At 46.7% G+C, this 25,134-nt stretch overlaps 1 protein-coding gene across 1 annotated transcript; it reads right to left on the bottom strand.

Annotated features, from left to right (window-relative positions):
• Nucleotides 1-20,493: 20,493 nt before the first annotated feature.
• LOC125511340 (4-coumarate--CoA ligase-like 4) lies at nt 20,494-24,733 on the bottom strand. The gene is made up of 5 exons (XM_048676684.1): nt 23,334-24,733; nt 21,353-21,498; nt 21,198-21,265; nt 21,006-21,108; nt 20,494-20,870 (listed from the first exon to the last, which is right to left on the bottom strand). The coding sequence occupies exons 1-5, from the start codon at nt 24,559-24,561 to the stop codon at nt 20,757-20,759; spliced, it is 1,659 nt and encodes a 552-aa protein (XP_048532641.1). The 5' UTR covers nt 24,562-24,733; the 3' UTR covers nt 20,494-20,756.
• Nucleotides 24,734-25,134: the final 401 nt, after the last annotated feature.

Here is a 25,134-nt window from a genome sequence, read left to right as displayed (position 1 = left end):
CTTGGCAGTTGCCACGGAGCATCGAACCATGCATGTCTGCCTGCCTGGCCGGCCGTGTTTTTCCTCTCGTCGCGTCGTGCATCAGTGCATGTGTGGGCATGGGCGGCCGCTCCGAAAGGTTAGTGGCCGTCGCGAAAATCGGCTGCATGCGGCCGCTGTTGACGTTTACGTACATGCATTGCCTGCGCGCATGCTCCTCTCTCCTCCTCTCCTTTGTGTGCGCGTATGTGGTGGCCACGGCTCCTACGATGGACGAAGGTGGCTGGATTTCGCGAGCAAGATGCATGGTCTGCTTCCACGCCGTACGTGGCGTCCAACCAGGGGCGTCGGAGTACGTGTGGCGTACAAACATGGTGCACGTCGTAACGTCTCTGTTGCTACGTACACCCCGTGTATCTCTCATGATCGTGTGAGCCGTGTAATCAGTTGCAATGGCAGTAGTCGTAGAGGAGTTATCATGATCGATTGTGCAGTGTAGGCGACACGACTGTCTGCTGTGCTCGGGGAATAAAGGCAGCGAAAGCTCTACGATCAACTAGCGTGGAAGGAGCACCACATTTTCCTCTTCTGTGCACGTCTTGTACCTCGGTATGCTATGCTGTTCTTGTGCCGCAATCAATCAAATATGCAAACGCTTCTCGACGGGAATGTGGAGTTATCGAATCGCTGCCGGCTTAAAAAAAAATCTGACGGTGACGCTTGGATTTCGATGGGCCTACAGAAAAAATATGCTTGCAAATCCGTGGCCCCTCCCCCCTTAATACGACCCCTAATACAATGATCTAAAACTAAAGATGCTTGCCGAATATTTTTCATATATGTGTGTAGTGTACAATTATAATCAATTGAAACGAAGGGGCCGTTCCGATCTCTGAATGCGCGAACATTTCTGGTTGCGTGCACACGTACTATTATTTCCGTTTTATTAGCTCAGCCTGTCAACCAACATATATGGCGTGGGACAAAATAAGGTCTGAACTGAACCGTTCACGCAAAATAATTTTGTACTTGATATGCCAAACGAATCAAATGAAATAAATAAAATTAGTCAGTACTCCCTGTACTGGTGGTTAACGCTAAACCATGAGCTAGTGGTAGTGCTCTCACTCTCACCTAGACCTAGCCCGTGCGCGATGGATGGCGGGTGAGCTTCCCTTGTTGCCGAGCGTTGGATTTATTCCGTTTCTGGTCCTCTCCCCCTGTCGCCTCTCCGCATCGACGATCACTCTCCCTCCTGATTAATCATGCGATTTGTCCATAAAAAACAGTACATCATCGACCGCAACGGGTCGAGGGGATGAGGCTAGATTATTGAGACACGGTGCGTGCTGCCGTGCCGTATTCCGTTTGGGTTCGTGCACGACGTCGGGGTTGGTGGTGTGCAAGGTGTCGATATGTGTACAGTAACCGGACCAACCGTCGGACGACTGTCATCGGTTGATTAGCTTTGGAAATGAGGTTAGCTTTGTCCAAGATCGTTCGCTCTAGCTTTCTCCTCCGTCCCCGTCCGCCGGTCCGAGTCACTCCGTTTTGCAGGACCCTTGAGGCTCACGGTTTTGAGCAGGGTAACCATCACATGCATCATCATTTTGACGAAGATCCTGACGGTTTTCCGGTGCGTTGTGGTTTCGTTCACACAGATTCACAGCTTTTACCGACGATCGCCGGAGGGGGTTGGTATGCAAAGCGGCATGACTCGACAAGTCCATATTGCTGGCCCGTGTGTTGCACGTATCATCCGTTGATTCTACACGCGAAATTAGCCATCGGGCGCCAATCATACACGCACGCACATCGTATTGATGCCTGGCTCGAGATAGGGTTTTTGTATTGCATTATTTAGATGGAGGAAAAAGGTAGTATACGGCCGGAGGGAGAAAGGCAGGACAAAGATATCAATTGAAAAAGAGGGAATGGGAATCGAAGGTGAAGTAGAAGTACGTTGGGTTGGATTTGATTTGTGGAGCGTGCACAGAAAGGGAGAGCGCGGCGGCCGAGCGTTGAACGGAATTATGGAGGGATGAGGCCATCAGCGATGGATGGGACAGAGGGAGGGTGAGTGGGGGTGGGGGAGGATAGGAATGAACAAAACGGAAGTGGCCACCTTTGCATGATGCGGAGAGAAAGCAAAGGCGACGGAGAAAGATTGGATCGGAGCGGTCCAGTCGGGCTTATCGCCTGGTGGTGGTAGTAGTACGGGATGCATCTCACCCGGCCACACGCCACGCAACACAACACCGGCCCCGATATATATAGAATGGTGTCAGTGTGACGATGATGTGATGGGGGTTGATCTTGTGTAGTGTCATGGCATCATGGATGTCATCTCCGGTTGGACGACGTTTTCGGCAACTCTGTTTGTTTACCCATTTTAAAAAAATTATTTGTAAAAGAGTCCACGTAATTGAGATTATAGAATTGGACTGATTTTCTTTTTGCGAGGAGGGACCAACTCTATGTCATGTGACATACTCCCAACCGTTTGAAGCTTTCGAATACATAATTTAAGTTCGAAGTTTTTTCTTTTAGTTTTGGATTGTCAAATTTGTTACATACTTTCTCGCAAAAACAAAAAAAAAACTGTTACATACTGAACGAGATGACAGACAAACGAAAGGTGGTACTTTGTGCCGGTCGACCGGTGGGTGCACCCGATCCCGAGCCATCACCATTGTACGACCGTCCTCTGCTCTTACACCTTCTCCTTCCTCCCGACATAATTTACAAATCGAAGCATTCAGACTCGCAGAATCGAAACTGTCTCGTTCGCACTACCTTGGCCGGCTCGCAGCACGCCGAGGGCGCGTCGTAACGCTGGCAGCAGTGGGCGGCCTTCTCTTCCCCCTTCTTGTCACCGTGATGGTTATGTCCGATGCAAAGAAAAGCATCGACGAAGCCAGTCGGGGCTCTGCCATCAACTGATTCCAGCACGACAATCGCTGGTAACAGCTCCACCTTCCCACGACGCGTGATCATTGTTGTCGCCCTCGCCGGCTCGCCGCAACACCCGCGCTCGGTGCGGCCCCAACGCATTCACTTGCATCACCTACTCTTTCCTGCTTTGATGGTTGTAGCACGCCCTCCGATGGGTTGCAGCTTTTGTCGTCAATGGTTGCAGCTCTGTTTGCGGCCGGTTCCAACATGTAGTCTCCATGGTTGCATCATCTTCGACGGGCGGTTCCATCACCACTCGCAGGGGTCCAGGTCGCGTCACCCTTTGTCAAAGCAATGGGTGACATCATCTCTAGGACCAGTGGAGGTCGGTTCCAGCATTACTGACATGTTGTTCCAGCACGTGTCGCCCTCTGCCACAACTTGTCGATGTTTACACATCGTGTGCTTGTTGAAGGCATTGGTTTGAATAGCACGGACGCGCTCTTTGGGGTGAAAATGTAATATCCAAACTTGAATGGTTTGATACGTCTATGGGGGCTCTTGCGCGTCACAAAACCCAAGATCGGACCTTGAATGGTTTGATACGGCGACAACGACGCTTGTGCGTCAGAAAACCCAAGACCTAATCTTAAATGGTTGGATTCTAGGACAGGCACGCTTGTGCGTCGAAAACCGCGAGATCTAATCTTAAATGGTTAGATTCGGTGACAGCGGCGCTTCACATCGGAAAACCCTATATCTAATCTTGAATGGTCAGATTCGACGACAACGGCGGCATTATGTGTCGTTTGTTGGAAATATGCCCTAGAGGCAATAATAAATTGGTTATTATTATATTTCCTTGTTCATGATAATCGTTTATTATCCATGCTAGAATTGTATTGATAGGAAACTCAGATACATGTGTGGATACATAGACAACACCATGTCCCTAGTAAGCCTCTAGTTGACTAGCTCGTTGATCAATAGATGTTTACGGTTTCCTGACCATGGACATTGGATGTCGTTGATAACGGGATCACATCATTAGGAGAATGATGTGATGGACAAGACCCAATCCTAAGCCTAGCACAAAGATCGTGTAGTTCGTATGCTAAAGCTTTTCTAATGTCAAGTGTCATTTCCTTAGACCATGAGATTGTGCAACTCCCGGATACCGTAGGAGTGCTTTGGGTGTGCCAAACGTCACAACGTAACTGGGTGGCTTTAAAGGTACACTACAGGTATCTCCGAAAGTGTCTGTTGGGTTGGCACGAATCGAGACTGGGATTTGTCACTCCGTGTAACGGAGAGGTATCTCTGGGCCCACTCGGTAGGACATCATCGTAATGTGCACAATGTGACCAAGGAGTTGATCCCGGATGATGTGTTACGGAACGAGTAAAGAGACTTGCCGGTAACGAGATTGAACAAGGTATCGGGATACCGATGATCGAATCTCGGGCAAGTATCGTACCGCTAGACAAAGGGAATTGTATACGGGATTGATTGAATCCTTAACATCGTGGTTCATCCGATGAGATCATCGTGGAACATGTGGGAGCCAACATGGGTATCCAGATCCCGCTGTTGGTTATTGACCGGAGAGTTGTCTTGGTCATGTCTGCATGGTTCCCGAACCCGTAGGGTCTACACACTTGGGTTCGATGACGCTAGGGTTATAGGGAATAGATATATGTGGTTACCGAATGTTGTTCGGAGTCCCGAATAAGAACCCGGACGTCACGAGGAGTTCCGGAATGGTCCGGAGGTAAAGATTTATATATGGGAAGTCCTGTTTTGGTCGCCGGAAAAGTTTCGGGTTTTATCGGTAATGTACCGGGACCTCCGGGAGGGTTCCGGTGGTCCACCAAGTGGGGCCACCAGCCCCGGAGGGCTGCATGGGCCAAGTGTGGGAGCGGACCAGCCCCAGGTGGGCTGGTGCGCCCCCCCACCAGGGCCCAAGGCAAAGAGAGAAGGGAAAAGGGGGAAACCCTAGGCTCAGATGGGCCTAAGGCCCACCTAGTGGTGCGCCCCCCTCTCTCCCCCCTTGGCCACCCCCTAGATGGGATCTAGGGCTGGCCGCCACCCCTAGGGGTGGAAACCTAGGTGGGGGCGCAACCCCTCCCCTCCTCCTATATATACTTTAGCAAAGGGGCAGCCCAACACACGATTCAATCTCCCTGTTGGCGCAACCCTACCCCTCTTCCTCCTCGTCTCTCGTAGTGCTTGGCGAAGCCCTGCTGGAGTCCCGTGCTCCTCCACCACCACCACGCCATCGTGCTGCTGCTGGATGGAGTCTTCCCCAACCTCTTCTTCTCCCCTTGCTGGATCAAGGCGTAGGAGACATCACCGGGCTGTACGTGTATTGAACACGGAGGTGCCCTCTGTTCGGCACTAGGATCATCGGTGATTTGGATCACGACGAGTACGACTCCATCAACCCCATTCACTTGAACGCTTCCGCTTAGCGATCTACAAGGGTATGTAGATGCACTCTCCTTCCCCTCGTTGCTAGATTACTCCATAGATTGATCTTGGTGATGCGTAGAAAATTTTGAATTTCTATTACGTTCCCCAACAGTGGCATCATGAGCTAGGTCTATGCGTAGTTTCTATGCACGAGTAGAACACAAGTTGTTGTGGGCGTCGATTTTGTCAATTTGCCTATCATTACTAGTCTTATCTTGATTCGGCGGCATCGTGGGATGAAGCGGCCCGGACCGACTTTACACGTACTCTTACGTGAGACTGGTTCCACCGACGGACATGCACTAGTTGCATAAGGTGGCTAGTGGGTGTCTGTCTCTCCCACTTAGTCGGATCAGATTCAATTTAAAGGGTCCTTATGAAGGGTAAATAGAAATTGGCATATCACGTTGTGGTTTTCGCGTAGGTAAGAAACGTTCTTGCTAGAAACCTATAGCAGCCACATAAAAACTTGCAACAACAATTAGAGGACGTCTAACTTGTTTTTGCAGCAAGTGTTTTGTGATGTGATATGGCCAAAAGGATATGATGAATGATATATGTGATGTATGAGATTGATCATGTTCTTGTAATAGGAATCACGACTTGCATGTCGATAAGTATGACAACCGGCAGGAACCATAAGAGTTGTCTTTATTTATTTATGACCTGTGTGTCAACATAAACGTCATGTAATTACTTTACTTTATTGCTAAAGCGTTAGCCATAGTAGTAGAAGTAATAGATGACGAGACAACTTCGAGAAGACACGATGATGGAGATCATGATGATGGAGATCATGGTGTCATGCCGGTGACAACGATGATCATGGAGCCCCGAAGATGGAGATCAAAAGGAGCAAAATGATATTCGCCATATCATGTCACTATTTGATTGCATGTGATGTTTATCATGTTTTACATCTTATTTGCTTAGAACGACGGTAGCTTAAATAAGATGATCCCTCACTAAAATTTCAATAAAGTGTTCCCCCTAACTGTGCACCGTTGCGAAGGTTCGTCGTTTCGAAGCACCACGTGATGATCGGGTGTGATAGATTCTAATATTCGAATACAACGGGTGTAAGCCAGATTTACACAGCAAAAACACTTAGGTTGACTTGACGAGCCTAGCATGTACAGACATGGCCTCGGAACGCGGAAGACCGAAAGGTCGAGCATGAGTCGTATAGAAGATACGATCAACATGAAGATGTTCACCGATGATGACTAGTCCGTCTCACGTGATGATCGGACACGGCCTAGTTGACTCGGATCATGTTTCACTTAGATGACTAGAGGGATGTCTATCTGAGTGGGAGTTCATTAGATGAACTCAATTATCATGAACATAGTCTAAATTGTCTTTGCAAATATGTTGTAGATAAATAGCTCACGTTGTAGCTCCCTGTTTCAATACGTTCCTAGAGAAAGATTAAGTTGAAAAATATTGTAAGCAATGATGCGGACTGGGTCCGTAGTCCGAGGAGTGTCCTCACTGCTACACAGAAGGCTTACGTCTTTGATGCACCGCTCATCGTCTGTGGATGTTGTGAACACCTAACAGACACTTCCTGATGACTACTTGATAGTTTAGTGCACCATACTTTACGGCTTAGAATCAGGATTCGAATGACGTTTTGAATGCCATAAGACATATGAGATGTTCAAAGAGCTGAAATTGGGATTTCAGGCTCATGCCCGTGTTGAGAGGTATGAGACCTCTGACAAGTTCTTTTGCCAACAAGATGGAGGAGAATAGCTCATCTAGTGAGCATGTGCTCAGAATGTCTGGATGCAACAATCACTTAAATCAAGTGGGAGTTAAACTTCCGGATAAGATAGTGATTGATAGAGTTCTCTAGACACTATCACTAAGCTACCAGATCTTTGTGATGAATTATGACATGCAAGGGATGGAGTTGATCCCGGAGCTGTTCGCGGTGCTTAAGACCGCAAAAGGTAGAAATCAAAGAAGGAGCATCAAGTGTTGATGGTTTAACAAGACCACTGGTTTCAAGAAGGGCAAGGGCTAGAAGGGAAACTTCATGGATGGCAAACCAGTTGCTGCTCTAGTGAAGGAACCCAAGGTTGAACCCAAACCCGAGACTAAGTGCTTCTATTGTAAGGGGAACAGTCACTGGTAGCGGAATTACCCCAAATGCATGGTAGATAAGAAGGCTGGTAACTTCAACAAAGTATATACGTGTTATTAATGTGTACCTCACTAGTACTCCTGGTAGCACCTGGGTATTGGATACCGGTTCAGTTGCTATTACTAGTGACTTGAAGCAAAAGCTACGGACTAAACGGAGACTGGCTAAGGGCGAGGTGACGATGTGTGTTGGAAGTGTTTCCAAAGTTGATGAGATCACCATCGCACGCTCCATCTGCCTTCGGGATTAGTATTGAACCTAGATAAAATGTTATCAGGTGTCTACGTTGAGCATGAATATGATTAGATCATGTTCATTGCAATACGGTCATTCATTTAAGTTAGAGAATAATGGTTATTCTGTTTACATGAATGATACCTTTCATGGTCATGCACCCTATGTGAATGGTTCATTGAATCTCGGTCGTGGTAATACGCATGTTCACGCCAAAAGATGTAGAGTTAATAATGATAGTACCACTTTCTCGTGGCACTGCCGCTTAGGTCATATTGGCGTAAGATGCATGAAGAAACTCCATGTCGATGGATGTTTGGAGTAACTTGATTTTGAATCACTTGACACATGCGAGCCATGCCTCATGGGCAGGATGACTAAGACCCCGTTTTCAGGTACAATGAAACGGGCGAGTGACTTGTTGAAAATCATGCATGCTGATGCGTGTGATCCAATGAGAATTGAAGCGTGCGGTGGATATCGCTATTTTCTCATCTTCACTGATGATTTGGGTAGATATAGGTATATCTACTTAATGAAGCACAAGTCTGAAACGTTTGAAGAGTTCAAGCGATTTCAGAGTGAAGTTAAGAATCATCATAACAAAGAAGATCATGTTCCCACGATCTGATCAAAAGGGGATTTTCTGAGTTATGAGTTTGGCAATCACTTAAGATATTGTGGAATTGTTTCGCAGTTGAAGCCACCTGAACACCACAAGGTAATGGTGTGTCCGGACATCGTAATCGAACCTTATGAGATGTGGTGCGATCTATGATGTCTCTTACCAATCTACCATTTTCATTTTGAGGTTATGTGTTAGAGACAGCTGCATTCACTTTAGATAGGACACCATCTAAGTCCGTTGAGACGACGTCGTATGAACATTGGTTTGGCAAGAAACCAAAGTTGTCGTTTCTTAATGTTTGGGGCTGCAATGCTTAAGGCTTTAGCCGGAGAAGCTCAAACCCAAAGCGGACAAACACATCTTCATAGGATACCCAAAGGTGACAGTAGGGTATACCTTCTATCTCAGATCCGAGGGCAAATTGTTTGTCACTAAGAAAAGGTCCTTTCTCGAGAAGGAGTTTCTCTCGAAAGAATTGAGTGGGAGGAAGATAGAACTTGATGAGGTTGTCAAACCTTTACTTCAACCAGAGAGTGATGCAACACAGAAAGATGTTTTCTGCGGCGCCTACGTCTGTTGAATAGGAAGTTAATGATAGTGATCATGAAGCTTCAGATCAAGTTGCTATCGTAGGTCGACAAGGATATGTACTACTCCTGAGTGGTACGGTAATCCTGTCTTAGATATCATGTTCTTAGACAACAATGAACCTACGAGCTATGGAGAAGCGATGGTGGGCCCGTATTCTGACAAATGGTTAGAAGCCATGAAATCCGAGATAGGATCCATGTATGGACTTTGGTGGACTTGCCCGATGATCGGCAAGCCATTGAGATAAATGGATCTTTAAGAAGAAGACAGACGTGGGCGGTAATGTTACCGTCTATGAAGCTCGACTTGTGGGAAAGAGTCTTTTCACAAGTTCAAGGAGTTGACTACGATGAGAATTTCTCACCCGTAGCGATGCTTAAGTCCGTCAGAATCATGTTAGCATTAGCTGTATTTTTCGATTATGAAATCTTACAGATGGATGTCAAAACAAGTTTTCTTACCAAGTTTTCGTAAGAAAAGTTGTATGTGATACAATAAAAGTTTTTGACGATCCTAAGGATGCTAAAAGGTATGCTGGCTCAAGCAATCCTTCTATGGACTAGAGCAAGCATCTCGGAGTCGGAATATATGCTTTGATGGAGTAATCAAAGCTTTTAGGTTTATACAATGTTTGTTAGAAACTTGTATTTACAAGAAAGTGAGTGGGAGCACCACAACATTTCTGATAAGTATATGTGGATGACATATTGTTGATCCGAAATAATGTAGAATTTTTGGAAAGCATAAACGGTTTGTTTGAAGAGTGATTTTCAAAGGAAGACCTGGATAAAGCTGCTTACATATTGGGCATCAAGATCTATAGAGATAGATCAAGACGCCTGATGATACTTTCAAAGAACGCACACCTTGACATGTTTTTGAAGGAGTTCAAAATAGATCAGTCAAGGAAGGGGTTCTTACCTGAGTTGTAAAGTGTGAAGTTGAGTAAGACTCAAAGCTTGACCACGGCATAAGAAAGAGAAAAGGACGAAGGTCGTCCCCTATGCTTTTGTCATAGGCTCTATACGATATGCCATGCTGAAGTACCGCACCTGATGTGTGCCTTGCCACATGTATGGCAAGAGGGTACAAAGGTGATCTAGGAGTAGATCACCAGATAGCGGCCAAAATTATCCTTAGAGGAATAAGGAAATGTTTCTCGGTTATGGAGGTGATAAAGAGTTCGACATAAAGAGTTACGTCGATGCAAGCTTAACACCTATCCGGATAGCTCTGAGTTGAGATACCGGATACGTATAATGGAGCAACAATTTGGAATAGCTCCAAGTGGAACGTCGTAGCAGCATCTACGATATAAAGTTTTGCGAAATACATAGGGATCTGAATATGGCAAGACCCGTTGACTACAACCTCTCTCACAAGCATAACATGATCAAACCCAGAACTCTTTGAGTGTTTATCACATAGTGATGTGAACTAGATCATTGAGTCTAGTAAACTCTTGGATGTTGGTCACATGGCGATGTGACCTATGAGTGTTAATCACATGGCGATGTGAACTAGATTATTGACTCTAGTGCAAGTGGGAGACTGTTGGAAATATGCCCTAGAGGCAATAATAAATTGGTTATTATTATATTTCCTTGTTCATGATAATCGTTTATTATCCATGCTAGAATTGTATTGATAGGAAACTCAGATACATGTGTGGATACATAGACAACACCATGTCCCTAGTAAGCCTCTAGTTGACTAGCTCGTTGATCAATAGATGGTTACGGTTTCCTGACCATGGACATTGGATGTCGTTGATAACGGGATCACATCATTAGGAGAATGATGTGATGGACAAGACCCAATCCTAAGCCTAGCACAAAGAACGTGTAGTTCGTATGCTAAAGCTTTTCTAATGTCAAGTATCATTTCCTTAGACCATGAGATTGTGCGACTCCCGGATACTGTAGGAGTGCTTTGGGTGTGCCAAACATCACAACATAACTGGGTGGCTATAAAGGTACACTACAGGTATCTCCGAAAGTGTCTGTTGGGTTGGCACGAATCGAGACTGGGATTTGTCACTCCGTGTAACGGAGAGGTATCTCTGGGCCCACTCGGTAGGACATCATCGTAATGTGCACAATGTGACCAAGGAGTTGATCCCGGATGATGTGTTACGGAACGAGTAAAGAGACTTGCCGGTAACGAGATTGAACAAGGTATCGGGATACCGATGATCGAATCTCGGGCAAGTATCGTACCGCTAGACAAAGGGAATTGTATACGGGATTGATTAAGTCCTTGACATCGTGGTTCATCCGATGAGATCATCGTGGAACATGTGGGAGCCAACATGGGTATCCAGATCCCGCTGTTGGTTATTGACCGGAGAGTTGTCTCGGTCATGTCTGCATGGTTTTCGAACCCGTAGGGTCTACACACTTGGGTTCGATGACGCTAGGGTTATAGGGAATAGATATATGTGGTTACCGAATGTTGTTCGGAGTCCCGAATAAGAACCCGGACGTCACGAGGAGTTCCGGAATGGTCCGGAGGTAAAGATTTATATATGGGAAGTCCTGTTTTGGTCGCCGGAAAAGTTTCGGGTTTTATCGGTAATGTACCGGGACCTCCGGGAGGGTTCCGGTGGTCCACCAAGTGGGGCCACCAGCCCCGGAGGGCTGCATGGGCCAAGTGTGGGAGGGGACCAGCCCCAGGTGGGCTGGTGCGCCCCCCACCAGGGCCCAAGGCGAAGAGAGAAGGGAAAAGGGGGAAACCCTAGGCTCAGATGGGTCTAAGGCCCACCTAGTGGTGCGCCCCCCTCTCTCCCCCCTTGGTCGCCCCCTAGATGGGATCTTGGGCTGGCCGTCACCCCTAGGGGTGGAAACCTAGGTGGGGGAGCAACCCCTCCCCTCCCCCTATATATACTTGAGCAAAGGAGCAGCCCAACACACGATTCAATCTCCCTGTTGGCGCAGCCCTACCCCTCTTCCTCCTCGTCTCTCGTAGTGCTTGGCGAAGCCCTGCTGGAGTCCCGCGCTCCTCCACCACCACCACGCCGTCGTGCTGCTGCTGGATGGAGTCTTCCCCAACCTCTTCTTCTCCCCTTGCTGGATCAAGGCGTAGGAGACGTCACCGGGCTGTACGTGTGTTGAACACGGAGGTGCCGTCCGTTCGGCACTAGGATCATCGGTGATTTGGATCACGACGAGTACGACTCCATCAACCCGGTCACTTGAACGCTTCCGCTTAGCGATCTACAAGGGTATGTAGATGCACTCTCCTTCCCCTCGTTGCTAGATTACTTCATAGATTGATCTTGGTGATGCGTAGAAAATTTTGAATTTCTGCTACGTTCCCCAACATCGTTTCCTTCATAGAATTTTTACCGTCGAAGAACCTGTCTCGTAGTTCACGTGAGGGCAATGACGGTGGAGGGTGTGGTTGCTTGTTTGCTTCGTGTCATTGGGCGTTTTGTTATGTGCATTTTTAATGCCTTAACTAGATTTTGATGTTGTATCGTTGCACCGACCAGTGTAGTCAGTATCATCTTGATATGAATATATTGCTTTTTACCCGAAAAAGGAATCATGTACACAGTGAAGCTTTCTTTTTTTATAAAAGAGAGCCTTTTCTTCGATTTCCATTAATAAAAATCACCAGGTCTTACAAGATATTCAAAAGGAAAAAAGCTAACTACACCATGCATCCAGAAGCTAACTGTCGAAGGAAAGAGGGAAAGAACCATCCCTCCCCCCTCGTTAACTCCCCCAGCAAGTCGAGATCTAAGGTCTGGGCTCATATTAGGTCCATTACCAGGAACATATCATTTTTTGCGATGACAAACAGCTAAAAAGGAAGTTCTGGCACATAACTTTTGTCGTGGAATTGTCACGGCAGATGTCCTAGTGTGAGGACTTAGTCGTGAGGCCAACGCATATATGTGGTAGCTTGAGAGGGGTTGAGCGGAATCGAGAGACGCAACACAAGACAAAGATTTAGACAGCTTCGGGCCCCGGGAAACATCATCCGGTAACAACCCTACGTGTTGTTTGTGGCTAGGTCTCATTATGCTCATGAGAGAGTCACCGGTAAACCGGCTCTTTGTGTCTAGCTCTAGAGATTGTTTCTTTTTACTTCCCCTTCTTTAGGGAGCCTTGCCCCTCCTTATATATGTTGAAGGGGCGGTTTACATGACTAGTCCTAGTTGGATTAGAATTACTTTATTACAAGTGGAGTCCTAGTCTTGCTTCCTTTGTAGGGGAATATCGCTTGTGCTTTCCTGATAAACCGGCCCACCATTAACATGAACCGGCCTTCTGGTCCTTGGGCCTTGTCATCCGTCTGACCCGTCCGCCGGGTCACAAGTGTGTCATAATGTTCCGGCGGGTTGCTTGTAAACCGCCAGGTCAGGGCGGGTCGCCAGTGAATCGCCAAGTGTCAGCCGGGTCTCAACTAAACCGCCAAGTCCGGTCGAGTCATACTTACGGCCGGGTTACGCCGCGGAGTATACCCCCGACAGCTTCCATCTTATACAATTGTCATACATTTTATTATTAGGGCAAAAGACGGGCAAAACAACGAAGGTGAAGAAGCTTGGAAGTAGACGAGGCCGCGTCGTTGGAAGATGATCTGAAGGAAGAAATCACCCTGCCATGATTCTCCCTGTCCTCAGTCGCCATCCATGCGCCGCTCTGAACACCTCCTCTGCAACCTCTCCCACCTGCCTTATTCCTGCCGCCATTATCTAATTTCTTGTGGGGGTTTTCTGCAAAATATTTCAATCACGTAATTTTTTGAGAAACAATTTCACTGGAACACAGGGATCATTCACCCTATTGTTCTCAAACACTACACCATTACGCAAATTCCAGAGCGTCCAGAAACATGCTACACGGGCGGGTTGCGTCAATCATGTAATTCATGTCGCCTATTGTTGTCGCTCATAACTGCTTGGAACTGCAGAGTTTGTTACTAGTTCTAGTAAGTTAATAATGGTACATATATAAAAACTAGTAAATGCGCACGTGCAATGCACGTTAATATTTAGAAATATATTAATTGCATGCGAATATTATGTATACTATTATTTGTGTGTTAATCTATGATTAGTACAATATTTGGTATGATATTAATTGCACGTTAAACATGTTTAACGTTCGCCATTGGAGCAGTCTAGATTGTTGGATTAACTTAGTTCGATGGCCGAGATCAATTGAATCTGCCCCTTTAGGTCTTTTTATATTGGTATAGATGAGCTCCCAACTGTTAACGCACCCATAAGACGATCATTAGACATGCAACAAATTTGTTTGACGTGTGTCAGGTTTTCTTTTTGGCATAGGATGAGTGAAGTAGGTTTTTCCCCGCTTATATACTGAAAAAAAGGTTGAGAAAATGGCAGTCCTAATTTACGCATGAAGCAGCTGAGTGGATCATCTCGTCTGCAATAACCCGCCCGTGGCATGTTTCTGGGTGTCCAAAGAATCACGGAGGAGGGAGTGACGATTCAATTTGTGCGGACAAGCCCAACAACTCCATTGACCGACCGACTAATGTATTAACGTGCGCCGCGTATTTAATCAATCGTCCCTCATATCATTTCATGGTTGATCCTAAAAGAAAAGTGCATGGTCGATCCCGTTCGTGCCTGCCCAGCGTCTACTACGATGATTGATCGTCTGAGGTTCTGCGACAGTGTTGATTGTTTTTTTTTTAAAGAGCGCAGGAGAACTGCGATTTCATTAAGCGGAAGGACGGCCAGGGCTAACTGTACAAAAAGCTGGCCGCAAGAGCGGCGGCGAAGAAAGAAGAGTCAAAAAAGGAAGGAAGAAGGGAGGCAACTACTCCCAGCAGAGGTGTCGGCCTCTCGGCCTCCAGCCAACGCCCATTGCCTAGCTTTGTCGAGCAGTTGATCCAACATCTAAGAGACCGAATGCTCGCTGCTTCTGAAGATACGGCCATTCCATTCCCTCCATATGAACCATAGGACCATCAACGCTATCGACTTGCTGCGCTTGGTCAAGGGCGCATCTGTCGAGAGGTTAGAGAGCCACTTGTGAAGGGACGTCCAAGGGGACAGTGTTGATTGTACTACGAGCTAGCGTGCATGCACCACCGCACGGCCGGTCAGACGGACAGCCTATAATAATACGGGTTTAGATGCGGTTAACCTGTCAATTTTGTCGTCGGAGCACGAGGGGCTAGAAGGGATCCTGGCGCCCGTAGCCCGCCCCCGTGACACAAGCCAACAAGGCGGCCATGCCGGCGAGCGGCGACCAGGTTGGCCGGCCTGTCGCGTCGATCAGATTCTGGCCAGCGCACCGTCCGGTTTCGGTCGAAACCATGGGCTAGAAGCTGCTCATCATGTGGCACTTCCCGGCTCCGCTACCGTCCCAAAACCCAGTCACGTCTCGCGATGCCGCCGTGCACTCCGGACGTCACAACATGCCAACACTTGGACGGTCGCCGGACGCCGCGTCCGAACACGAGCGATCACCAACCGGCGCAGCGCGTGGCCTGCCGCGATGGCTCTGACTGAAGGGTGTGGCGCGACGTGGCGTAGTATTTGGCTGCACTCGTCTCCTGCTCGAGCCGACCTCGAGGCTGGTGTCGCTTCGCGTGGTGACTACACGTCCTGCTGATGCATGGGCGGCGAGCTAGCTCGGTGCACGCGCGCACGGCGCGACACGGGGGGACGCCGTGCCGTGGCGGATCCATGGGCGGCGTCCGCAACGGCAGCGCAGCCCAGTGCACTACCATTACCATATATGCATGCAGTTCATGGGCGGCGCTCGCTCGGTCGCCCCACGCACTTACGACGGACCGGCTGTAGCAGGCCCTACCCATTTGGCACCCCACTGTCTGTACAGCGGCCGGGGCATGCGTGCGTGGGCTTCTCTGTCGTCTTCTCTTCCGGAGGACCGAGTTATTAGATCGACTGTGGCCTCCCTGATGACTCCGTTGCTGTACAGTAGTACAGGCGAGGAGGATCTGTCTGTACTGTATATGTATGTAGACGTGAGAGCCTGTACGTACTTGGGCTGGCGGTCGACCATTAACCTAATTAATTCCTCCATGGTCATCAGCGTTGATGCATCATCACTGGCCAATTTGCGACGACATGCGTCGGCAACGGCGGCGGCGTTTCTACAGCTTCACCTCCATTGCAAAAATTTCTACATCATCAACTATATTGCAAAAGTTTCTTTCAGAATATCACCTATGTTGCAAAAAGGTGAAGACAAAAGAAAAATTGCAACATTACCTACGTTACAAAAAGTCTGCAACATGACCTCCGTTGCATAGAATTCTACAAGATAGCCTCTGTGCAAAGGTTTCTGCAACATTAGCTCTGTTACAAAATTTAATGAGTGGCACACGATCTGATCTGACGGCTCACGACCCGGCGGATCTTTTACCCATTTACCCATTTAACACCCCACTGTTTTTCCTCGGTCGTCTTCTCTTCTCTTCTGGCAAAACGACCCAGCCTCCCTGATAGCTCCATCGCTGTACTGTATGTACACATGCCGCGAACCTGAACGTACTTGGCGATCGACCGTCAACCAAATTAATCCCTCCTCCTCTCTAATGAGGCCTTAATGGCCTCACTGATCACCAGCACCAGCCCTGATGTAGCAGCTAATTCGGTTCGTACGTGTCCTTGGCTTGTCCCTGTCACCGGATCTCAACGTCGGCCGCCCTCCCGTCGCCTCGCCGCTTCAAGTCATTTTCCTTCACTGTCCGACATCCCGCACTGCACACCCTTTAAGTCTCCATCATCTCTTTCCTGATGACAAAAAAAAGGCGATCGAGGTGCGTACGTTGGTGCCGATGCTGCCGTTATGCTCAGCCCATCCCGACCTGCGGGGCCGGGTCGGGCCGGGCCACGGGATTTGCGTGATCGGACCAGCAAAAGGGTCGACCGTGCCGGTCGAGCCGATATTATTCCGCTCCACTCCCATAGCTCCATGTCATGCCGTGCTAGTATATGCAACATGTCTTGCTTGCATCAGGCTTGAGACTTCTGTTTTGTGGGCTTGTGCGTGTCACTTCACCTCTGGGTGCCAAATCAGATGCAGGCACCGGTCCGGTAGCGTAGTGTCGACCACCTACCGGCATCGCCGCGCTTTCCGAGCGTCTTGCGTCACAGGTGGACTAACGGTCGAATTGCTGGGAACGGCCGCTTTTTTCTTCTGTTTTGCAGCCGTTGGGAGCACACCCACCCAGCACAAAAAAGGCCGTCTGAACCTCTCGAGGTTTGAATCAATATAAATTTTGCAGACTGCTACAAAAGGCAGAATGCAGTGCAGGCATCACCGTCCCTGGAAATCATGGCGAACGCAAGCTCGTGCTGCGGTCAAATCAGCAAACCCCGATCTTTGGACGGGCCAGTGGAGAGCGGAGACAAACAACGTGTATCATGTACACCCGGGGTGCGCCCGTGGTTCAAGAAATCTCGCCAAAAGTGACTAGAATTTCCTAATGCAATAAGGTACACCGATACAATCATACAAACATGTGCGGATATAGATAAAAGAATGGATACACGACGTGCACATACTTCAACCCATAAGGAAGGAACATGTTAATTTTAGGTTTCCCTTTTTTGTTTTTTGATCTTCGAGTGGAGTTTGAAATTGAATCTTTGAGCCTGTATATTCAATTATCTTCAGAAGTTTTGGAACATCTGGCGAGGGTTGCCCCCTTGTTGTGAACAAACATGACATTAGAAGTTGCAAGCCACATAACCAATAAGAAATCTTACGAATATGCTTCTTTTTCTTTGCTATTTTGGCATGTGATTGCTTTCCACACCGCTGAGTGGCATCTCGTGAATACTTCAGTAAACTCCCTGTTGTCCGAAAAGATATAGGATTGTAAAATGGGCAGTCCAAATGAACATAACCAGTGCAACCCGTACACCCAGTTCAGAAAAACACTTGTTAGAGATTGAAAATAATTTAGCAATACAACATATATTTACCATGTCAAAAAATGGATGAAGCATTTCGTGCGCACTGGTGTGGGGTTTCTAGGCCATGGGATGAATATAAGGCGATAGCACCACTTAGATGGTCTCATGTTACCAATTCAAAAAAATCAAATTTAAATTATTCAAAAAATTCCAAGAAAATTTGTGAATGTTCACAACACATGTGTCTACTAACCCTAAAAAATGCAGATCCAAATTCAAAGTACACATATAGAAGCAAAAAAGACAAAATCAACATGAATAGTGTCAATAAAGACAAAAACATGAATAATTTGAAAATCTACACTATTCACATCTGGATTTGTCTTTCTTGTTTGTCAATGCGTATATCAAATTTGGATATGGAAATTTCAAGGGTTAGGCACATGTGTTTTGAACATTTATGATTATAATTTTTTGAAGCATTTAAATTTGATTTTTTTTAAATAATATCATGGGATTATGTAAGTGGTTTGTTGTGATGACATACTCGCCCCTCTCTCTGGGGAGCTCTTGAAATGTCCACGTGCCTTACTGGCAGCGGCTCAGCTGGGAGTATAGAACCTCATGTTGGAGATCAACTGCCAAGTCAGTCAGTGCCTATGGCTATGGGAATCAGCAATGGAAGGGCGATAATCTCTCGTTCATGTGTTGCTGTAGATGAGGAGTCTACCTCAAATTTCCATGGTTTTTAGCTTATTTTTGTTGGGCATAGTGCTAACATTGCGGCCCAATTGTGTGGAAAAGAGGCCATTGGTCTACATACTTCTACTTAAACTTTTTTTTTAGAAATGAGAGCCTGTTTGGAGAGAACTTTTGTTGTAATTTCTCAAAAAAGAAACTCAAACTTTTGATGTATTCCCTGGCTTTTGGGATGCCGTAGTGCTTTCATCAATGCATATGTGTGATGAATAGATAGGCGTGCCTATGTCTCGCTTATTGCGAAATGTAGGGCAGCCTAGTCTGTAGGTGAGCACCACACTGGCACGACCGAGCACTTGAGGCGATAGGCCACAACCTTTTTGCTTTTTTCACTTTTGTTTACATTTCCAAATATTCTGAATATATATAGTGCAAAAACCATTACATAAATATTTAAAAAAATTAATCAAGCAATTGAAAAATGTTAAATGTGTATAGAAAAATATTTATCATATATATGAGAAATCTATACAATGGTATGGAAATTTTGATTATATATTTAAAAAATATTAATCAAGCATTTGAAAAAAATTAAATCTGTATAGGATAAATGTTTATCATGTATACAAAAAATATAAAATGTGTATGATTTTTTTATCATGTATTTAGAAAATGTTAAACATGTAAAAAAAATTTTATGTATAATAAAAATATACAACATACATTTAATAAAATTAAATTTATATTTAAAAATAATAATTCTATATTTAAGAACTGTAAACATGTATATAAAAATGTTCCTAATGTATACGATTCATATACATTATGTGTGCAAAACTGTTTATTCAATTAAGAAATATTCACCATGTATTTGAAAAATGTTGATCGTGTATTAAAAAAAGTGTTCAAACTTTTATTTAAGAAAAATATACATCGTGTATTTGGAATGTAGTGAAAAATGAGAAAGAAAGAAAGAAAACTAACAAAAAACAAGAAAGAAACTAAGAAAACCAAAGGAAAAAAATAGGAAAAAGCTAATGAAAATCGACAAAGAAACAAAAGGAAGGCGAAGAAAATGGTGAAACCAACAAAGAAACAAAGAAAACCAACATACAAAAAAATAAAATGAAATGAAAGTCGATGAAACCACCAAAAAAAAGTATAACAAAGAAGAAAAGGGAAACAGAAGAAAGCCGGTGAAGATAAAAAAACCATAAGAAAAAATAGGAATGAAACAAGAAAACCCAACCTCAAACAATGAAAATCAGACAAGAAAACAACAGAGAAAAACCGTCCCAAACGGTGAAAGAAATAAAAAAGAGAAAAATTAAGGAATTGTTACAGTGATGGACCAGCCCAGTCGCGCTGCGCGTCAGGCGAGGGGAGCTACCATCTCGCTCTAAGCGAGATATAGCTCCCATGTGAATAGACATCCTTCGGCTGGAGCGTTAAAGAAAAACACTAAAATCATGTAATCCCTCCGTAAATAAATATAAGAGCATTCCGATCACTATTTAGTGATCTAAGTGCTCTTTTATTTCTTTACAGAGAGAGTAATGAATAGCAGTTTTCTGAAAATTAGGCCATGAATTGAGCCCATTAACACTCTAGAAGCTGATTTTGGTTTCTTGAGCTATGAATCAAGTCTGGATTTGAATTTTTGTGTCATGGTAGATACTCCCTCCGTTCATAAATATAAGATGTTTTGCATTTTTTTTCTGAATCGAGTGTATGTACACACGTTTAAGCATGTTTGTTTACAATTTCAGTCCGTATGTATTTCATATTAAAATATCGAAAACGTTTTATATTTGTGATCCATATGTAGTCCATATTTTTTATAAACATGTGTTTTTTAAATCCGGTGCAGCGGTTGCACCACAAGCTCGGTGCACCAGGTAGGTTCTCCCGTCCAAATATGTACTCTGCTGTAAAATACTTTGCACTTGCAGCATTTACGCATCATAATCGAAAATTATTTTGGATTTAGTTATTCAAGCATAGGTACAACTAAGCAGGGTACACCCTCCCGTTCCCGTATGTGGTATAGAAAGAATTTACACAGAGACCTCATGTACTACATAACTGCAGAGATCCTTCAGTTTACAGATACTCATGGCTGTTGGGACAGAGGGTGAAAGAGAAATAATTGTACAATGATGAAGAGTCAAGGATGAATCAATTGACATTTCAGAGGATAATGCAGAGGAGGATGGATCAACAACATTTCAGAGTTTGGACGTCGCGAGCTTGATAAGATCCTTCCTCAGTATCTTGCCAGACGCATTCTTGGGGATGTCCGTCACGAATGCCACCTTCCTGACCTTCTTGTAAGGTGCTACCTGTACAACATTTAACAGCAAAAGGTCAGAGAGATTGCATGAATCAGCTAGACAAATCTGTCAATGTGTCAATGGTGAAGAAGGAGATGGTTCATTTTGTTGGATTTTATCTGCGATGAGTCGCGCTTTGCTCACCTGTTTCGCCACAAACTCCATCACCTCCTGAGCTGATAGGTTGCTCCCTTTCTTCCTCACGACGTAGGCCATCGGGAACTGACCGACGTCCCTGTCCGGAAATCTGTAGAAAGGACCAGACCATTAAAAAATATGGCATAACTATATGGACAGAAGTGATTAACCGGTTACCAATATCCTGATGGCACTTACGGAATAACAGCGACATCGGAAACCTCTGGATGTGTCAGCAGAAGAGCTTCCAACTCTGCTGGGGGCACCTATTTATACACAGGTTACATTCAGATGCCAAGACACAATCATAAGTTCAGGAGAGATATCGGCTTGTGCCATTTAGTGATCTTTACCTGATAGCCTTTGTATTTGATCAACTCTTTCAGACGGTCCACCACGAAGAGATAACCATCCTCGTCTATGTAGCAGAGATCACCGGTCTTGAGCCATCCGTCGGGTGTCACCGTCGACTGTGTTGCCTCTGTGTTGTTGAAGTAGCCTGGGAAGACCAATATTGCAACATGCGATATTTACATTAGCATTGTATATGTCTATGGAGGGGTATGAGCACTTTTACTTTGGACTGCAAGTTTCACCTTGCCGAGGGTGCTACTAAACACGGCGATAACTTTTACTTTGGACTGCAAGTTTCACCTTGCCGGGGGTGCATTAAACACGGCGATAACTTATTGAAACACATCATTTCTTAGGATGCTAAAATGCAAGAGCTACCATATTCTAGCAACTGAACTGGTGGATATTCACTCTGAATGTTACTGATCCTGACACTCTCAGTTCTGCAATACGTTAGCAGCTGGACAGTGTGAAGACTTGAAAATGAAATAACTATTTCTATTGAACCGTCGCTTGTCAGAGCACATCCCTCAGAAACCTACTGATGCTTATATGATGCCGTGGAAATGAATCCATCTAAGGTTTATCTCATGAGAAAACATTCTTCACTTATGAAGGAAGAGATCCTGCAGTCCTTGAAAAATTCTCCATGTGGATGTGTGCATATTGAAACCAGTACTCAGTTTAGTCTTAATTTCTTCTGAAACCGAATTTTGGTCTTCTTTTTTTCAACGATGCCTTGGTACAACTTCTGCATTAACTAGTGTACTCAACTAATGTAGTTGTTTCTGAATGTTAACTCCGTCCGAAAATATAAGACGTTTTGAGGCAGTAGTATTTACTAACTATCCTCTGCACTTCTGTAAGTTAAGTACTAACTACTTATTTGCTATACTTAACTAGTGTATTTGTTCATGTTATAAAACAGTTCATGTAGTGAATTCCAGGGAAAAGACACATTGCACTCAATGCAATCAACATTTTCCAAAGTATCGACAAGGCGGGTGGGAGTTCAGTGAACCCATCCACCAACTGACAGGCGATCGGTTCTCAACACACAAATAATTCCAAGCCAGACATACTAATTCTGGAATTTAAGCATGCGTCTCAATCTGCTGACACCACTATTATTTAGAGGTATGGGAACCAAAAGATGCAGCAAAGATGACTCAGACCTGGGCGGTTGGGTTGTGCCTCCTATGAGTATCTGTCTGAAAAATCCCTTTATGAGTACTACTATTGCACTAAGCTTCAAATAGTATGAAAACGGAAAACAAATGACACCATCATCAGCCACAGCATAACAGCCAGTAACTGAAGGTGACACCTACAACCGGCAAAAGAAAAGACGAACAGAGCTTTGGCTCTATGTTGACACTACAACCATACCACAACAGAGCACCATTAGAGAGAACTGGAGCTATCAGGCATTTTCACCATCGAAATTAGGTCAAGCTGGCACCATTCAAACACATCCTGAACTACTCACACATGATGCACATGATTGTTACCAACTACTACAAATTATCCCATGTTGTCTGTCAAAAATACCATGCGGTCTGGACTCCCAATAAGAACAAAATTCTTCTATTGATGTTGGACATGTTTAGTACATTGAGGATTCGGAGTGATCCAGAGAGACATTTTAAATTCCAGCATGCAGCTCGCTAATCGAACAAAATGTCGCATGCCCTAAACAAAATGAAAGCATAATTTAGAACTCAAACCGAATCGTTTTGTTAATTTAGGCATTTTAGCTTTGACGGTGCCGGTGCGGAGTAGTATATATGTTCATATTGGAAAACAGAATCAAACTGTTGGTAGTTAATTCAGAACACATTAGTGTTGACAATTCGCAGTGATCAGAGAGACATTCTAAATTCCCAGCGTGCAGCACACTAATCGAAGAAAATGCCGGAACATGAAAACGGCGGAATAATAATGTGAGGCCACATGGTTCATGAACTTTAATTTTTGTACCTTTCATGACGTAGGGTCCCCGGATCCAGAGCTCGCCGGTGCGGTTCACCGGCAGCGCCTCGCCGGTCTCTGGGTCGACGATCTTGGCCTCGGTATTGGGCGACAGGAGCCCGGCCGTCCCGTACCGGCGGCTCTCCTCGGCCGAGTCCGTGGACGCGCCGATGGCCGTGCTCTCCGTCAGCCCGTACCCCTGCAGGATCTCCACCTGCGGGTACTTCTCCCTGAAGCCTTCGATGAGCTCCTTGCTGAGCGGCGCGCCGCCGGAGAGGACCTTGCGCAGGTTGCCCAAAGGCAGCGGCTTGGGGTGCGCGACCATGGCGACGAGGATGGGCGGCACGAGCGGCAGGTAGGTGACCCCGTAGGCGCTGATGCAGCGCAGCATCTCGGGGAGCTCGAACTTGGAGAGCACGACGATGGTGGCGCCGCAGCCGAGCAGGCCGGTGGCGAAGGCGACGAGGCCGTAGACGTGGAACATGGGCACCGTGCAGAGGAAGGTCTCCGTGGTGTCCGAGTCCTCGAGGCGGAAGCGGTTCATGACGATCTGGACCATGGAGATGAGGTTCCCGTGCGTGGCGACCACGCCCTTGCTGGGCCCCGTGGTGCCGGAGGAGTAGAGCAGCGTGGCCTGGTCGTCCTGCGTGACGCGGTCCCGGCGGCGCGCGGGGTCGGGCGCCGTGGCGGAGATCTCGTCGATTGTGGCGACGATCCGCGGGTCGGCGGCGCCGGCGGGAGCGGGAGAGGAGGAGGACTCGAGGAGAACGACGCGGAGGCCGTCGGCGGCGCGGGGGAGCTTGGGGAGGAGGTCGCGGGTGGTGAAGGCGAGGACGGGGCGGGCGTCGGCGACCTGCTTGGCGATCTCGGCGGCGGTGTTGAGCGGGTTGGCGGTGGTGACGACGGCGCCGAGCGACATGGCGGCGAGCGCGGCGACGGGGAAGTGGACCGAGTTGGGGGAGAGGATGAGCGCGACGTGGCCCTTGCGGAGGCCGAAGGGCGGCGCGGCGAGCGCGGTGGCGGCGCCGGCGACCGCGCGCCAGAGCTCGGCGAAGGTGGTGCGGCGGCCCGTGGAGGCGTCGACGAGCGCGACGACGCCCGAGTGGCGGCGGGAGGCCAGGAAGGTGACCACGTCCAGGTCCCGGTCCGCGGGCAGCGGCACCTCCGCGCGCTTGCTCCGGAACGCGCCCGTCGCGGCGCAGTAGCCGCTCCGCGGGTCCGCCGCCGCCGTGGCCATCGCGATCGGATCGCCGCGCCGGCTGGTCGATCGAGCTCTCGGTTGGCTGTCGCTGTGTGTCTTTCGTGCGTGCGGGTGGGCGTTGTCTGGGTCTGACCAGTAGTCGGAGTAGGAGTAACTGCTTTCTCCCTGCGGTGGCGGCGGCGGTGGCGGGCGAGTGGTCGCCGTCGACACTCGTCAACTTTACACGGTGGTCAGCTGCAAAGCGTGCCTCGTGCGCCCATGTGCGGAAATGGATGGATAACCAGAAAAGAAAAACTGGTGGGCCCATACAGGAGTATTTGACTGTTCTGCGATCAGCGGGCAAAACGTGCATGTGTACGGTGCGCCAACCCCGTTGACTGGAGTACAGTAGTAGTACATTTCAGAAGAAGAAGAAAATTAATTGACCGGTAAGCAATCTGAAACTACGGAGTACGTATTTGAGAAAAAGGAAAAGAAAGCACCAAAAACCAATAATTTTGTAAAATCTTTGAAATGGGAGAGCGAAAATTTCGTAATGGGCCTTCTTCCTTTATCAGAATCGATTTGATAAGGCCGTGTAGGAGCAAGGCTCAAATTGTTTTCGTTATG

Source organism: Triticum urartu, chromosome 5, assembly GCF_003073215.2.
Source record: "Triticum urartu cultivar G1812 chromosome 5, Tu2.1, whole genome shotgun sequence".
Classification (NCBI taxonomy): Eukaryota; Viridiplantae; Streptophyta; class Magnoliopsida; order Poales; family Poaceae; genus Triticum; species Triticum urartu.
This window is presented reverse-complemented; position numbering and strand designations above follow the sequence as displayed.

What these genes read in the sequence shown, in the direction of transcription:
- LOC125511340 (XM_048676684.1), bottom strand. Translation starts at nt 24,561, where the DNA reads ATGGCCACGGCGGCGGCGGACCCGCGGAGCGGCTACTGCGCCGCGACG. An exon ending in GGGACCCTACGTCATGAAAG is followed by an intron (nt 21,499 to 23,333) that starts GTACAAAAATTA and finishes TGGTCTTCCCAG; the next exon opens with GCTACTTCAACAACACAGAG. An exon ending in TCAAATACAAAGGCTATCAG is followed by an intron (nt 21,266 to 21,352) that starts GTAAAGATCACT and finishes GTGTATAAATAG; the next exon opens with GTGCCCCCAGCAGAGTTGGA.